This window comes from Typopeltis vanoorti, chromosome 21 (genome assembly GCF_054136105.1).
Source record: "Typopeltis vanoorti isolate ZY-2024b chromosome 21, IOZ_Tvanoo_1.0, whole genome shotgun sequence".
In the NCBI taxonomy this organism is placed as follows: Eukaryota; Metazoa; Arthropoda; class Arachnida; order Uropygi; family Thelyphonidae; genus Typopeltis; species Typopeltis vanoorti.
Genome location: NC_143569.1, coordinates 29655035 through 29672247, shown reverse-complemented (window position 1 = coordinate 29672247; position 17213 = coordinate 29655035). Strand labels below are relative to the sequence as shown.

Genomic DNA, 17213 nt, shown 5'->3' with positions numbered 1-17213 from the left:
AACAACTCCATTTGTGTTTCTGTAAGTTATCCTTTCACATTTTACATTTAAAGCGATTTTCGGTAATATTGGTTCAGTAGGCGTAAATATCTCTTGGGAATCAGTATCAAAACAACGCAAGACGTCAATGCAATGTGAAATTCAACTGCATTTCATTTAACTGAGATTTATTTGCACAATCCGCATCCCTAAGCATATGCACATTACTAGAACTGCCACGTAATCATCACACACACACACAGTGTGGTAACACTGAGTTCTCTACCGCGGTTTTTCTCGCGCAATGACATCGCGATTCCATCTCATCTCTGAAATAGGCACGCAAATTCTTTTTGTTATTATATCAAGCTTCACAACTATTTAGTTTTTTTTCTTTTTACCTGCTACACGGTGAAGGCCTTTCTCATTGCGGGATTGTTGGGTCTACTTCTCCCATGGTTGCCAGTCCATCTTGGGATAGTGTATATACTTCGATGAATGTGAAAGACAATCACAAACATCCATGCCTAGGCGAGATTCGAGCCCGCAGCCTCTTCGCCGGAGAGCAGATACGCTAACCACTCGGCCAACCAGTCTGGCCCTTTAGGGTGTACAAATTAATATATATTGCAACAAAACAACAGAGAACGTTCCGAATTATTAGTGTCATTTTTCCTATGTTCAGGATGAAGCTGATGTTTTCAATGTTTCTGCCTATTTTCACTGTCTTTATCTTGCTTAATGCTGATTTTCATATCAAATTTATTACAACAGTGACCTGGTTTGCCGAGAAGTTAATATATCGGCTCTGTAGACCCTATAGGCTGCTTTTTTTTTTTTTCGAATCCAATTACAGGCATGGATGTTCCTGATTGTCTTTAGGTGAGAGATTAATGTCATCGCTCCGTATATGACAACCGCCCCCTTAAATCAAAGTCAGGAATTAAAGTCCGCAAATGGCTTGAAAATACTCTATTTTGTCTAGAGCAGAATTTCCGGAGTTTATAATAAATAAATAAAACTACAAAAATGATAAAAATAATTAAAAATATCTTAACCCTCTCACAGTGCTGATGTACTATATGTTTATTACGATTCATAGACGGGAGAGTGTACAAAAAAGTCTACCGAGGCCTGATTTAGTGCATTTTTACCTATTGATAATGTTTTTTTAACTTAATAGCAATGTCTAAAATTTGACATCAACTATTTTTTTTATTAGAATGAAAAACTTAATATGGGATAATGCATTTAGTGCATTCTGTAGCGAGGCTTTATAGAGATTACAGCGACTAGAATGTATAAAAAAATATTTTTAGCGCGAACCTGTCTCCCAAGGTTGTGTTTTCCTTCTCGTTTTAATAAGGAAAAAAAATCGGAAAATCTAATCAACTGATATTAGGGCTTTTCCACAAATTACGACGCTATTTTTCGATGTTCTCTCCTGTCTCACACACAATTAAGATATTTATAAATTTGTTAATTTTATAAAATATTTAGTTACTTATAATACTTATAATTCAAGCTGCCATTGTAGTCCATTAACAAAATTAGTATTCCCAAGTAGAATTAAGCAACGCCTGAACATTTACCGCCAGCTGTCCTTGTTTGTATATGCATTCAGAATTAATAATAAAAAAGTAACACTTGACAAGAATAGCTCAAGCCCTACTGAAAACATCCGTTTTCCTCTGCTTGATTTCAAAACATAGACATTTATTCTGCTTTACGAGACATGTAAGCGGGCTCTCGTGCGGACGTACGTACACACACACACACACACACACACACACACCTTTTTCTGAATATGAACAGAGGTTTGGTTCATATCATAACAGAGGGTACGCCTGTTAAAAACTTAGTTAAAATCAAACTATATCGAAAGCCTTAATGCACATTTTAAATTCGAAAGTTAGAAAGTTAGAAAAAAATCACATCAAAATTACCTTTTACCACTAAAATAATTCAGTAATAAAACAAACATTGTGCGGCAGTCAAATTACGAGTGGTAAATGAACTGAAGAGTTTGAGTTGACATAAGTGAGACATAAAGGAAAGAAAGTATAATTTATTTTTATTTCATGAAATAAGCTAATGTTTCAAGTGCTTAAATTTTATTCTATGCTACGCGTCTTCTTGACGGTAGTGCAGTAATAAAGATCGCGCCACGTCCTTCAAAATTGAGTAGAGTATAACACAGTTTATATGTTCCAATTCACTCAAAGCAATTTATCCTTTCATTCTGCCTTTGTGCTTTGTATTCTTCTTTCTCCAAAGACTGCAGCAATTTTCCAGTCTACATATAACGCATATAATATTAATGCATTAATATTATATGGCGTTGGCACACATATCAAATGGCAGATTATTGTCGCGGCTAACATGTTTTAGTAAGTTAAAAAAAAAATAGTTGATTGTGCTCTTCATTCCACTTTCTCATAGGAAACCGTATTTTACATCTTAATTTTTCCAGTAAACAATATGCCGTGAATTATGAAAATTCCATCTGATATAGACAGACTGACAGTAGAACATAAGGAGATCGATAGTCAAAGTAGCTTGTAGGCCTCAGGTCCAAAGATAAGAACTAAAGGTATCAGGTAGCAGTAAGAAACATCTTTAAAGTATGGCGTTGAATTCCTTCCAGAGATGCATAGGGTGCTTGATCTGTGATTAATCTGTTTATTATCAATTATCATAAATTATCAATTATTTGATAATTTATCTGAAGTCAAAAAAGTAAGAGGAAATTAACTGTTCTGCAAATAAAAAATACCATTCACAATGGTATTTTTTCTACTAGTAAGTTGGCTGATGTTGATTTACTTTTCTTATATATGATTTTCTCTTCTCTACAATGTTAATTATAGGTTTTCCAAATATGTAATCGAATTATTATTCAATTACCCTTAATTTACTGTCCATGTATTTTTGCTCAATTCAGTAAATCACTGGAAAACTTCGAAACACACTGATTTTATTAAACTATTAATTCCACACACACGAAACAATGCAGAAATGTAGAAATTCATTTTAATATCTTGCCCTTGAACAGCACAGGTGTGTGTGTGTGTGTGTGTGTGTGTGTGTGTGTGTGTGTGTGTGTGTGTGTGTGTGTGTGTGTGTGTGTGTGTGTGTGTGTGTGTGTGTGTGTGTGTGTGTGTGTGCCTAAATCCTACCCATGAAATGTAGAAAAACCTATCATGCATCACTTAGGATTCGCTACATGGATAGGCTAAGGTAAGATAATCTGGAAACCCTTCTCCAGAGATCAAACGTGGAACTTTTTAAGGATCATTTTATACCTTGAATAACAAGGGTGGTGGTCTCTCTCGCAATGACGAAGAACTTTATCTTCCACCTAATAAAAAAATGTAAAACTTAGTAACAGAAAATTTTGAAACTTGGAATATTTTGGCTCCAGGCCACTCCAGCACAGAGCAATTTATCAAAGGAAGACGAGTAATAACGTATATTGTAATTCGCATAACTATGAATATGATTTGCGGATAGCATGAAGTACTTTATGTACAGGACAAAAAATAAGGAGCCCTGAGTTACCCTCGCATTGGTGGAGAAAAGTGAAGAGAGAAAGCTGTGAATACCCACAATTGCCGGGTATTGTATGAAACACCTGCATGCAATCCAACAAATTTCTTTGCATTCACCCAAAGTTACTATCTCGTGCGGGTTTACAGCTTCTTTTATCATTGGGCCATTCTTCTTTGAGGACATTCGCCAGTCGAGTCCTGTGACCTGCTCAGTTACTGCTGAAAGGTATCGCGATATGCTAAACAATTTTGTTGTGCCACAGTCACTGCAGAAAGGTATCGCGATATGCTAAACAATTTTGTTGTGCCACAGCCACTGCAGCGCCTATGCATTTATTCAGTCATTGGAATTTCTCAAAGACAGGGTTTATCCGGATTATCCTGATAACTTGCCAGTGCTGAAAGACAGCACAACGCAGCATGTGCGCAACATCAGTCCCAACCAGTTGGGTTCTGCCTTTGAACACTGTTGAAAGGATGCAGCTTGTGGCATGTGGACGGGCAGCACATCGAACAGTACAAGTGAATGCATAATGGAAGTGAATAAAAATATGTCATTTATGCTTGTGTCGCTTTGTCCTTCTTACAGACATACAGAAAAATTACTACATCTACATTTAGCACATCATACAGCGCCCCTGGTTATGCATTTTGAAACCTAGTTTTTTTTTTTTTTTTTTTTTTTTTGCGGAGTGCAGAAAGAGCATTGCAATTGTTTAGGTAGCAACTTCGCGAGCAAAGCTGGGACAAGGGTATAGTACCATCACTGTGGACGGTATTAATAACTAGAGTGAAGGGGAAATCTCGTATCCATCTTTTTAAACCCGTCTGGCACCTGATGAGTTGCATTATATTCAGATTCCATGCATTTGGTGTTTACAACGGCTCCTAAAGGTGAATTCTGGAAGTTTTTTGTTTCTCAGATATCGCTTTCGCACAACAACGTATTCCTGCAAAGTTTTGTAGCATTTGGATCACTGGATCTCCCTCCACAAGGCCTTACACGGGGATACTTTAATTTTGATCATTATGTACAATGGGTATTAATTATAGAGCACAAATGTTTGAGTACAACAGGGAGAGATACTGTCGGGACCATCAATTGATGATATCTAAGATATTTAAATTCTTTTGATGCCTTTCAGGCGAAAAATCAGAGCAGACCAGTAATATGAAGCTTTTAGTATGATAAGAGGTGATTAATCTTGGTGATCTATGCAGATGTTGAAGGAGAAGAATGATGCCAAGAAGGAAGTGAGCTCTCTTCTCTCTCTCTCTGCAGGGAGGACATGACAATGAAGATTGTTGTTTATTTATCGTAAGTACATGCATGAAGTATACCGTATAGCATCAAGTGCATAAATATACGAAAGCCGTCGAGCTGCCGGAAATTTAAATGAAGCATAGTAGCTGTTGAGTGCTATTATAACAAAGCTTCACTTCCAGTTATTGCTAAAACACATCGCTAATACTATAAAAATTAATTTGCAGTTGTGGAAATAATTATCAAAAGAAATATATATAAATAATGAACAGTAATATATATTTATTAATTGCACGAAATAGGAAAAAATAATAATAAGGCGGCAAAGTGGACTATGTAAATAGAATACACAGATATTTCAAAGATGTTCTTTAATGTACGTGTCAAATTGTATGATGCTAAAGATTATCAACCAGTTAATCCCAAAAGACCATTAAAAGTCACTCGCTATTACGAAAATGAAACACAGTCTAAATAGTTATTTAGCTTTTTTTTTTTTGTTGTTGCTAATGCGCAAACAGCGGCATTGACTCCCACAATATTAGAACCTTTAAATCCTTATATAACTCACTTTAAACCATAAGTAATACAAAGTGATGCATGATCATTGTCTCGATTCAGGTATAGCTGACGTTTCGCGTCTGTCTTTCCAGTGAATCTGAATTTTTCAAAGGTAGCGTGGGTGGCATGTTTTTTTTTAAATTAATTTATTTTTTTATCAAAGAATCTAAGTCTATATAAAACAGTCTGAAAGGTTACGAACGTTATTCAAGGACGAATGTCTATTCGTTAAAGACTCAAATCTTTTAAAAGCCGTGATAAACGATTTCCTCACGAATGTCAGGAATGTCTGCCAAGATATGAGGAAGTAATTAGTATAGTAAAGGATTGTGATTGGTTTTTTTTTTTTTTTGATGATCTGCCTTAGACAAAGGATTGATCTCTAGTGTTCCTATCTTTCCTGAAAATAGTCTGCTCTCCAGGCATCTGAGCTTCAAATTTGGTCATACTGTTTAGAATATTTTTTTTATTATAATCTTGCTCGCATGAGAAATTACTAGTTCCCTAGTTCTCGAAGTCCTTCACATCATCTCCTTATGCAAAAGGATAAATACTGAACTCTTTCGATTTTTGGCCACACGTCTGCCTCCTATATTTTTACTTTCAAATCCCTCTTTCTGGCTCTTTTGATCTTAATTAGGCTCTGCCTGGATTGCATCTGCACTTAGGACTTTTTCGTTATTAAGCATTTACTTAACTGGATTCTGGCAGATGATTTTTTACTTTCATTACAATATGCTATTTATTGTAATAAAATCGCTTTTTCACTACATATGAATCATCGGAACAGTTCAGTTGGAGTCGATATTATAAGTACGAGGGTGGTCTGAAACGTTCTCTGCTTAACAATGAAAAAACGAATTTATAATTTCAAAATTATTTTTATTTTTCAACATAATCTCCCTTAAGACTAATACATTTATTCCAACGATGTTCCAGGGCCATTATACCTTCCTGTAGTGGTTCTCAGTGAAATCTGAAAAATACCCCTCTACGGCTGCAATCACCTCTTGATTTTCGAAGAAAAACGTTTTAGTTTGGGAAAGAGATAGAAGTCAGGGGGGGGAGCCAAATCTGGGGGATACGATGGATGTTCCTACAATTCATAGTGCAGATCCCTTAGTTTTCCCATTGCCAAAACACCTTTGTGGGAAGGTGCATTGTTCTGATGAAAGATGATTTTTTTTCTTCTGCAAACCAAGTTTCTTACGAATTTTTTGCCTGGTCTGGTTAAAAGATCGGAATAATAATATTATTATTATTATTGTTCCGGGAAACTCCAAGGAGTCGACAGACTCATCGAGGGAGGCCCTAACATCATGTCAAGAACAACTATTCAACATTCACACAGTATCTATCATACCTTGCCTTGAACTCATTCACGGTCGTAGCACCCACAACAGACTCTGGAAGCTTATTCCACTCATTTACCACTCTCCAAGTAAAGAACCTAGCTCTAACACCCTTGTCAACCACGCTCTTGCCCAGCTTCCATGCATGGCCCCTAGTCCTCCCACCACCAGTCATATTATCAAAAATATCTTCTGGATCAATCTTATAAAAACCCTTCAGTAATTTGAATGTCTCAATCATATCACCCCTCCTTCGCCTATCGTCCAATTTCTGCAACCCACAAATCTTCAACCTATTCTCATAAGGTTCATTCCACAGACCTGCTATCATCTTGGTCACTCGTCTCTGGACCCTCTCCACTTCCTCCCCATCACAAAGAAACCCTGGTGCCCATAGCTGGGCACAGAAGTCCAGATGGGGTCTCATCAAGGCTCGATACAGAGGAACAACAACTTGTTTGTCTCTGCATGTTAAAGTATTTTTCAGAAGCCAAGTGATTTGGTGAGCTGTTTTAGTTACTTTTGCAATGTGCCCCCTAAACTTCAACTCCCTATCCACCAACACTCCCAAATCCCTGGCCTCATCAATCTCCTGGAGTATGATTCCACCAATGCGATATACTGCTGTTATTCTTTTCGCCCCAAAGTGCATAACCTTACACTTTGCCACATTAAATTGACATCCATTTTTCCTAGCCCAGTCCTCCAAACTATCCAAATCATCCTGTAAAATTTTGACATCTTGTGCACTCACAATTGCTCTACCCAACTTTGCATCATCAGCAAACAAGTGAACACTTCCTCTCAGATCCTTTCCAATATCATTGATGAACAAATTGAAAAGCAGTGGTCCAAGAACAGAGCCCTGTGGCACTCCACTAGTCACAAGACGTCTTTTAGACTCCACTCCTGAATAAACCACTCTTTGATATCTCTCCTTCAACCACCCTCCTATCCATCTCACCAACCTTATATCTATACCCATCTGCTCCAGTTTACTGATTAGGGTTCCATGTGGTATCCTATCAAAGGCCTTGGCAAGGTCCAGTAGTATCACTGTAAACCCATTACCCCTATCCAGTTCAGCCGTCACTGTGTTATAAAACGTGAGCAAGTTACTGAGGCATGATCTACCTTTCACAAAACCATGTTGTCCCAAATACAATATCCCATTTTCATCTATCCAATCCTGTATTCTTTTCTTGACTAATTTCTCTAAGACCTTGACAATGATTTCTGATATGCTAATCGGTCGGTAATTTACAACAGTAGTCTTGGAACCACCTTTATGCAGTGGAACTATTTTCCCCTCTTTTCACCCGCTCGGTTCTCTGGTCATTGTATATTCCATGGTCATTGTTTACCCTTTTCAAGATAATTAAACAAAATGCGTTTAGCATCCCAAAACATCGATGCCATGACCTTTCCTGCTGATGGAACCGATTTTGTCTTCTTTGGCGCTGAACAACAGGCTTATGTCCACTGTTTTGATTGCTGTTTGGATTCTGGTGTGTAATGCTGAATCCAAGTCTCATCCACAGTAATAAATCGACGCACAAAAATCAGTTTTATTCTTGTTAAATGCTCCAAGCACTGTTCAGAGATTTTCATGCGAGTGCGTTTTTGATCTGCTGTGAGCAAGCTTGCCACCCATCTTGCGCAAAGCTTTTTCATATGCAATTCTTCATGCAACATATATCTTACACATTCTTTTGAAATGCCTATAGTCTCAACAATTTCACCCACTTTGACTCGCCGGTCATCCAATACCATATCGTGCACTTGGTCAATGATTTCTGGCGTTGTTACATTTTTTGGAGGTCCTTCACGTGAATCATCTTCAAGGCTGGTACATCCACGTTTAAACCCGGCAGCCCATTTCTTAATTGTCGAAAACGAAGGAGAAGAGTGCCCATAAACATTTATGAACTTCGAGTGAATTTCGTTTGGCGTTAATTCTTCTTTTACAAAGAATTTTATAACCGCACGATACTCAGTTTTATCCATTTCAATGGATACAGGCAACAATTTTGCTTTAGTCAGCTTTATAAAACAAACTACTTGATAGAATGACTTGTAATTTCAAATGGATGCTTATGACAGATATACCAACGTAGAAAAAAAAATCTTGCCGATAGTGTTGCCATCTACGGTCGAGGCCGAAAACTTTTCAGATCACCCTCGTATCTAACACATCAATCACAACTTTCTGAATTCACAACATTCAACGCCTTTCTCTTTTTAGTTGTTATTTTCATTTCTGAAACGCTCACCAATATATATATATATATATACTTATCTACTGTTCACAAAAAGAACAACTTTAATTTCTTTATATATATATTTATTATACAATATCTCAATAAGATCGTCAACATATAGTGTATGTGAAAAACTAGCTGACAAGAACTAAATGCTCACATGTCTGTTTCCCCCCCCCCCCCCGGACCGATGTAGTCAGAGTCCGCTGGCTTTGCACTTATTGATGACAGTCATCTATTAACCAGTGCGTAATCTGATAGAAAATATCGGGAGAACTAGTGCTAGTCGCGGGTAGTAAACGCCCATTTAGACATGCCTGAATATACTGCATTAGTAGTTGGTATATGATATATGATATATGACAACAGTTCGTATATCTGGAAATCAAACATTTTAACAAGTCGCAAGTAAAAATGGTAGATCAATATATGTGAGTCAAACACTGAATTAATATGCAACAATTATATGAATTAATATGTAAGAACGGAAATGGAGGGGGAATGTAGTCAGGAGACGTCAGCCCTTCAACAGATTCCAGATTGCGCTACAGGTTCAGAGAATGACTTTGGGCTTGTTGGTTTAACACTGGTCTTTTGGGTTCCTGATTATGAGATTGACGTGCCACCAACTATACTGAAGCACATACAGTATATGGTTTGTCACTACTGGGAGAAACCGAGGCTTTGCAGTAACAACTTTCACTCAAAAGCCTGTTAAGATATGAGAAAGATTTGAACTCCTGGTTAAGAGAACCTGCTAATGCCAAAGTGAAAGAACGCACATTTTTTTTATAATCTTACAACCTTGTTGTCCTTACGACTTTCTTGGAAATCTTTGCAGCATTACGTTTCTATATGGTGATGATATCAGTAACAATTAATCTTGAATGCCGTAATTTTGCTGCACAAATAATTATTGATATGCAGTCTACAGTAACACCTGGTAGGAAGTCAATTCTAAATCGCACTCCATTTCCATTAGAATGTACTACTACAGTCATTTAACGTATATTGCTTTTATGATTGCTTTTGCTTTTATGATTTGCAGTGCCACGTAGTTTGCCAATGGTATGCCGTATTCGATAAAAATATGCAGTCTACAGTAATACCTAGTAGGAATTCAATTCTAAATCACACTCTATTCCCATGCATGAATGCACTACAACTACTATAGTCATTTAACGTACATCGCTATTGTTTTTTTTTATAGCTTGGAGTGCCACGTGGTTTGCAATGGAATACAGAATTCGATAAAAATAAGCTCCGCATAATTTCGTTACACAACGTATTTGTGAGAAGAATTAAGAAGTGCATTTTTAAACCATACAGGATGAAAAGTTCAGTTTTCAGTTTGAATTTTTTAAATAATTTCACTTTTATATAAGATATATAAACAATCCGCAAAATGTAACCAAGAGGGAATTTATTCAAGATTTAGCATATTTAATTAAAGGAATATTTTTAAAGTACCTCCAACACTTTCGCCGCTGGTTTGAGTTATAGCACTGATCACATTGGTTATCCTATCCTGGTATGAAAATCGTTTAGAGAGCGAAAGTTTGTTCCAACTGAGGAGTTAGAAGCTAAGGTACTGGCCCACCTTTTCCGATCCGTCTCTCAGATAAAAATAAAAAAAGTTATTTAAAAATTCTCCAACACTTTCGGCAAAGCAGCAAGGTTATCTTGCAGAAAGATTGTACTGTCGATGCTTGATCGCTTCAGCTCAGGAATAAAGTAACTCTGAAACACTTTCAAATAAAAAGCTTCGCTATTCGAAACAGTTCCCACAAAAAAGAATTCATTTGTTACTTGTAATTTTCCTAGAGCACTCTAGGCTCTTTAGAAGAATCCCTATTATGTTCCTTCAACCTCATGTCGTTTCTCTCACCCTAATATGGAAACGATAGCGATTAACCTTGCCTTTAATGTGAAACATTTCATCACTACACAAAAATTGTCAACAAAATAGGCACTATTTTTAATTTCATTAAAATGATGGTCGAAATGTAATCTTTCATGGTATGTCTGCTCACTGATGTCATTTTGCTTTGAGAATTTTGTAAACTATGAATTGGAAGAAGAAACACCTACTTCCAATGAAGCTGATAATACTGATTTTAGTGAACTGTTTGTAAAAGCTTGCTCTACAGTTCGTAGCTTGTCGTTAATATAACCAGTCCTTTTAAATCCTTTCATCCAATTTATAATTGAATTTCTGTAGGACAATTCTTTGTTGTAATGAGTCCTAAATTTTCTTGTGACGGCTGATACATAGACTTCAGTTCAACTAGCTAGAGAACATAAGCAGTATAGTAAGGTTTGTTATGTGGAAAATAAAAGAAAGAAATCAGAACTGAAGCATTAAGAATTTAATTTAAATTTTGTTTTCTGTATTTTGTTTACGTAGTTCCGAAAAATTAAACACTTTATACGTCACCTTTAATATATATGCCAACTCGAATTGTGCATACTGAAGTGCAAGCAAATGGAATAAGACTCAAAATAGATGCCCTTCTATGACAAGCTTGCTCTGAAGCATCTCGCCGAAAGAAAATCCATAACAAACCCAGTGTTAACAAAAGAATCATTAATTTGAGGACTGTAAAGTAACGCAATGCCCATTATGGGAATATGCATTACAAAGAGGTAGAATACAATCCCCCTGTGACAATAGCACTAACAGCGCATTACAAAATGCCTCTAAAGTGCCCATATATGATGCACATTCCCTAAATATTATGCCATGTCAATTTATAAGACGCCAACTAAGAATAATATAATGATTATTTTCAGGACTTCTTTTTAAAACTTAAATAGTTATATAGTTATAGGAATGAGCATATCTATTGGTCTGCAGAAAGCTGCAAGCTTCGCAAAGGTCAGTGGCGCACCCAGAGAAAGGGGCCCTTGCACCCCCCCCCAAAAAAAAAAGAGAAAAAGGAAAAAAAAAAAACACTAGAAAATTTTCCAAAAATCTTTTCCTAATTAAAATTCATTTTTTTTTATTTATGTTGTGTCGTGTCTTCTATTTCTATACTACTTATGAATTAGCGGTCACATAAGGTGGGAATACCCTGTAGCTCTCGGGAATCACGGCCGCTGTGAACACACGGCGAACGAAGTAGTGCTTGGGCGGACCGAGCGCTACTTCGTTTGCCCGAGCCGGACAAGAGTAGATCACAGGTATCATGTATTGGCGATCATTGCAGATGCTCAGTCATAGGTCGTGTGCGATGCGTAGTGTGTATTCTCAAATCGTCTATTCAACTCGGCTTCCCCTCCAAAGATTAAATCCTGGGTGTGCCACTGGCAAAGGTCATAAGTATTTTGTACGCGTCATGCATTTTCGAAGTAGTGATGTATAATATCTATATAAACAAAACATCATTCTGCTTTAAAGCGGAAATAAATGGTGAACAGAAGTGCATCTCATCCAGCTATCCAGCTAAGAGAGAGAGAGAGAGAGAGAGAGAGAGAGAGAAAGGAATCTCGCCAGTGTTACAACCTCCAGAAAAAAGAAAACTGATATATAAATGATAAGTAATAAATATGGTACGGTATTTGCAAAAGAAATTTATCACAAGATACTGCAGAACAACAAAGTCAAATCATAATTTCCAACGAATAATATCAATTAGCAAGATTGAACTGTACTCTTGAAAAAAAAAAATTACAACTACAGAGAATTAAAGCGGCAATAATTCCAACAGCAATGACGACTTGTTTTCCAATATCATCGAGAATTACTACCGAATCAACTAAGGCTATGAATTCAGTGTAATATGCATATGTAAGCTGAGTGTGTTCTTCTGGCTGGTTTTTCTGTTTAGAGGGATGAAAAACTCAAAATTATGGGGGGGGGAATAAATTACTGCACCTTTGTATGAGATCGGTTAACACACTTTCAAGTTAAAAGCATTAATAAAGATTCGTCACATTCTAGATGGGATTCTAATCCAGGTCTTTTAAACCAAAGTGCATCGTTCACCGAGCTAATGCAACATTAGGCATTTATTCGTGGGTTGGCTGATTGGAATTAAAGTCGAAACAACTATGATTGCAACTCAGCCTATGAGGTTCAAGTATTATGTCTGTTAATTGAGAGTATTGTTTCTGTCGATTCGCCTTGTTTAACGAGAAACACATATTTCCAGGAGGGAAAAACCTACTATATCCATATAAGATTGGCTGCTGTTATAAATTTCCTCGCATTCCTGGTTTACTACATATGTTAAGTCTTCATAATATGCTGATATTAATTATTGTTATATATTGTAAAATAAAATGAGATAAAAATAAGACTTTTTTACAATTGATGTTATAAATGAATTTGTAATATAATCCACTTCTTACAAAACAAGGATTCAAATATAGTATACTATTGAATAGTATAGTTTATATATTATAATGCTAATTTGTATGCAGAATTAGGAACTAGTATAAGTTTTATGTTTACGTTCTATAAGACTTAAGTTTCATCTCATAATAGCAGTGTATAACTACATTAGTGACTTAACTGTGCATTTTTTTTCCAGCCTTAAATTCGCTGTTCATGACAATGATGATGCACAAAGGTATAACTTATGTACTGGCTGTTTCAATCTTTTATGCGATATATGTAATGATGTATAATGATGTCAGTCGATCTGCCTATAATGTTCTGAAATATCTGATTCTTAAAAACAGCCTAACTGAGTTAAACGATAACCAAGATATTGTCAACAGGTGGGAATCATTAAGTGACAAAATTGCTGTTTATTCAGCTTACTGGAATCGGCAAAGGAACGACAACAGAACTGCTATATCTGTGTTGGGAATTGTAAATAGCCAGAAAGAGAATAAAATGAATATCAGTTGCAAAATTATTTATGAAAGGGAAGCAGAAGATGTTATGGTACTTTCAACCGTTCATGTGATTCCAGAACATAAGGTTCTGAAGTATAGAGCAGCCTTTTTTGTATGCATTTCGGAACGAAAACCAAATGCGGTAGCCATGCATATACACGATTCCAACGAAACATCGAAGTGGATACCAGTTGTGTCACTTACTGTAGACAAAAGTTCTGAAAGCATTGCCGTATGTGTTCGTCCCATGTTTCGTCAATTTAACGATACTCTTGCCCTTGCAGAATTTGTTGCATTTTACAAAATTCTAGATGTGGACCATTTCACCTTTTATGATTTTAATTCCACCAGCAATTTGAAAGCATTTATTAAACAACTGCAGAAGAAATATTCAATTGATGTACTTCTGTGGGATATCCACAGGAACTTCTCAAAAGCTTGGCAAATAGGACAACTGGCAAATATTAACGACTGTATATACAGAAATATGAAGAAATATAGCTATGTTGTGGTGGTAGATTTTGACGAATTTATAATTCCTATGAAGCAGTTTACTTTAAAGGAACTCTTGAGAGACCTGCGAAATATGACAAAGAAAGAAAAACGTTTCGGGAGTTACGTAATCAGACAAGCATTTTTTTGTTTAGAATATCCACCCGATCTGAATGCTTCGTTGTTATCTGTTCCGCTAGTAACTCAGGTACATACTTTAAGAGAAAATATAATTTGGCCGTTTTTGTTAAGATCAAAATATATTGTCAAATCCTATTCAATTATCTATGGAGGAATTCATTTCCCCTGGCAACATAAAAGTGGATTCGAACCGTTTTATGTGCCTCCAAATAAAGCTCTGCTTCATCATTACAGACGGGGAGCATGTCAAAAAAATTATAAATCAGGAATTCTGGCAGATGAAGCGAAAAAATATAAGGATGCCTTATTACAATCAGCTGCTATAAATATATGGAAAGAAATATTTATTAAGCACTGAATGCTATACATTCTGTATCATTTTTACCCGGTGATCCTCAATTTAAATGATCTATACATTTAGAATAACCTTTATATTTTTATATTTATAATTTTATAGTAAAAATTATATTTTTGCTATGTACAAAAAATCGTTTTATAACGAGGCAAAAATAATGCTTTCAACTTTATACAAATATATATAAAACAAAAAGAAGATATGTATAAATTAAAGTGAATTAATATACTAGAGTTCTTCCTGTCTAATTGAAGTTAACACTGAACTTCTTGAGTTTTTCGGCTTTCATATGTCGCAATGACAGGATTTTCCCTTTTCCCCTCTGCTAGTGTACTGTCAATGTGACAAGTCCGAATTATTGTTGAGCGCAAAAATATCTAACGTGATATATCATCTTGCTTTCTAGTCAGTGCTTCAAAAATAAGCACAGCAGCAAAAACGTAATGTCTTCTAGGTAACATAACCTAGAAACGTTCCGTCCATTGCGTAATGAAGGGTATTGTTTTACTATAAACAGCGATCAGTATTAAATAAATACACAAGTAAACCAATCTTTAATCAATAAGCAGAATAAATACAGCAATACATATAACATAAATAATAAACGTTCAAATAATTATCAAATTTGATCTCAAAGACACAATATATGTTTATGATAACGATCCCCTCAGGTGAATTATATAGCTCCAAACGTCTATCACAAATTGGCTAAATTTTTTTCATTTCAAATTTAATCCAATTTGAAATGAAAAACATTTAGCCAAGTAACTTACTTTTCACAACAATGTATTTACATTTATTTGTTCGTTTTCTCTGTCCATCTATACACATATAATATCTCCGGTCCATCTGCATGGAATGTAATGAAAGTCGGCATTTGAGATCTTTACTGAATTTGTTGGGAAATCTATAGACAGTATATCAGTACTGGATGCCATTATTATTATTATTGGAAGCCCAGGCAGGCTTCAGGCATGAAAACGTTTTGTCTTTTCTCGAAATACAGATTAATTCGTGTATTGAGAGGGCAGTCAACAATGCATGTGCCAGATTGCAAAGAAAATCTACCTTGGGTAGAGTTCTTAGGTAATTTCGTCTGAAACTCTTACGATAATTTACATTTGGGGAAAGAAATAATTTAGACGTGCTGTTGTTTCACCGAGATATTTCCGCTGATGTGTGTGGGTGGATGCACTTTCCGCTTAATTCATACATAGGTGGTCATGCCAACTTAGATTTCAAGAGAATGAATTTCCTCAAAATATCCTTTAACACTGATGAGAAAGGTTTACAAATGACGCCAAACCACTAAAAGAAATCACTATACTAACCTAATTTTAATTTTAACTTAATTTTACATCGCCGAAATGAAGCCATATGGCTCGTATACTAACCTCTTGATTATGTATTTAGGTGAGGAAAAGGATGTCTCGAATTATACATAAAACATGCAAAAAACAAATAAGAAATAAAATATTACTGAAGTCAATAATTATTGCTCTAAGTAATAACATCCCAGTTGCACCATCCCAAGTGCAACTATGTATCAAACAAACAAAGAAAAAACGATAGATATAATTAGTTATTATCCATTACTCTGAATTATTCAATACTCATGCAAATCCGCCACTGGCTGCCTTGCAAAATTGTGTAATCTGAACATATTTCACAAAAGGACTTTAAAAAAACCGTGATTATTGAATTGCAACTGAACTTCGCTTTTATAGAAAATAATTAAGCATCCACCTACGCTGAAAACGGACATTTTTAAAGTGATGTTCGTAATCATTAATATATCTGACTAGTCTGAAATACATCCGGTTTTGAAGATTACCGTAAATTGGTACTAAACCTTAAAAGTATAATTAACATGTCTTATTAAGCCTTATTGGCTGTAAGAAGCATACAATCGTTTCACACATCTACTGATGTACTGCTAACAATGTAGTTTAAAAGCTTAAGAAATACACCCAAATGCGTTTCTTCTAGAGGAAGTCGACTGAAGCTGTCTGGGGAACACTAACTGTTGGAAGTATTATGATGAAACTTGTTATATTTATATTTCAGAATATAAAAAAGTGACAACATTTAATTTGTAATTGGCTACTATCAGGATCCAACTGGCACTGCGCCACCAACAATCAAACCTACACTAATGACCAGAAACAGAGCAAATTACAAATTTCATATGACAAATCATCTAAAAGCAAAATGGATCAATAGTGAAAGTGGCTATAAACGCACGCACCATACGCTGATCTTTAGAGAGTACAGGGAGAAATCTTGTGCTATGCAGATATTCCATTCAGATGGAAATGGGCTCATCTCCCTTCTCCCCACTCAAAGACTGTTCCATGACATGATAATTCACCTTCATACTAATTTTCATGATAGAAAAGAGCTAACACTTTC

General features: G+C 35.8%; 2 protein-coding genes across 2 annotated transcripts in view; one reads left to right on the top strand and one right to left on the bottom strand.

Annotated features, from left to right (window-relative positions):
• Positions 1 to 17213, bottom strand: part of LOC150094691 (uncharacterized) — a 326662-nt gene that overhangs the window by 257761 nt on the left and 51688 nt on the right. The window lies entirely within an intron of this gene.
• Positions 13593 to 14804, top strand: LOC150094693 (beta-1,4-galactosyltransferase galt-1-like). Its single transcript, XM_090411633.1, has one exon. The coding sequence runs from the start codon at positions 13593 to 13595 to the stop codon at positions 14802 to 14804; it is 1212 nt and encodes a 403-aa protein (XP_090267759.1).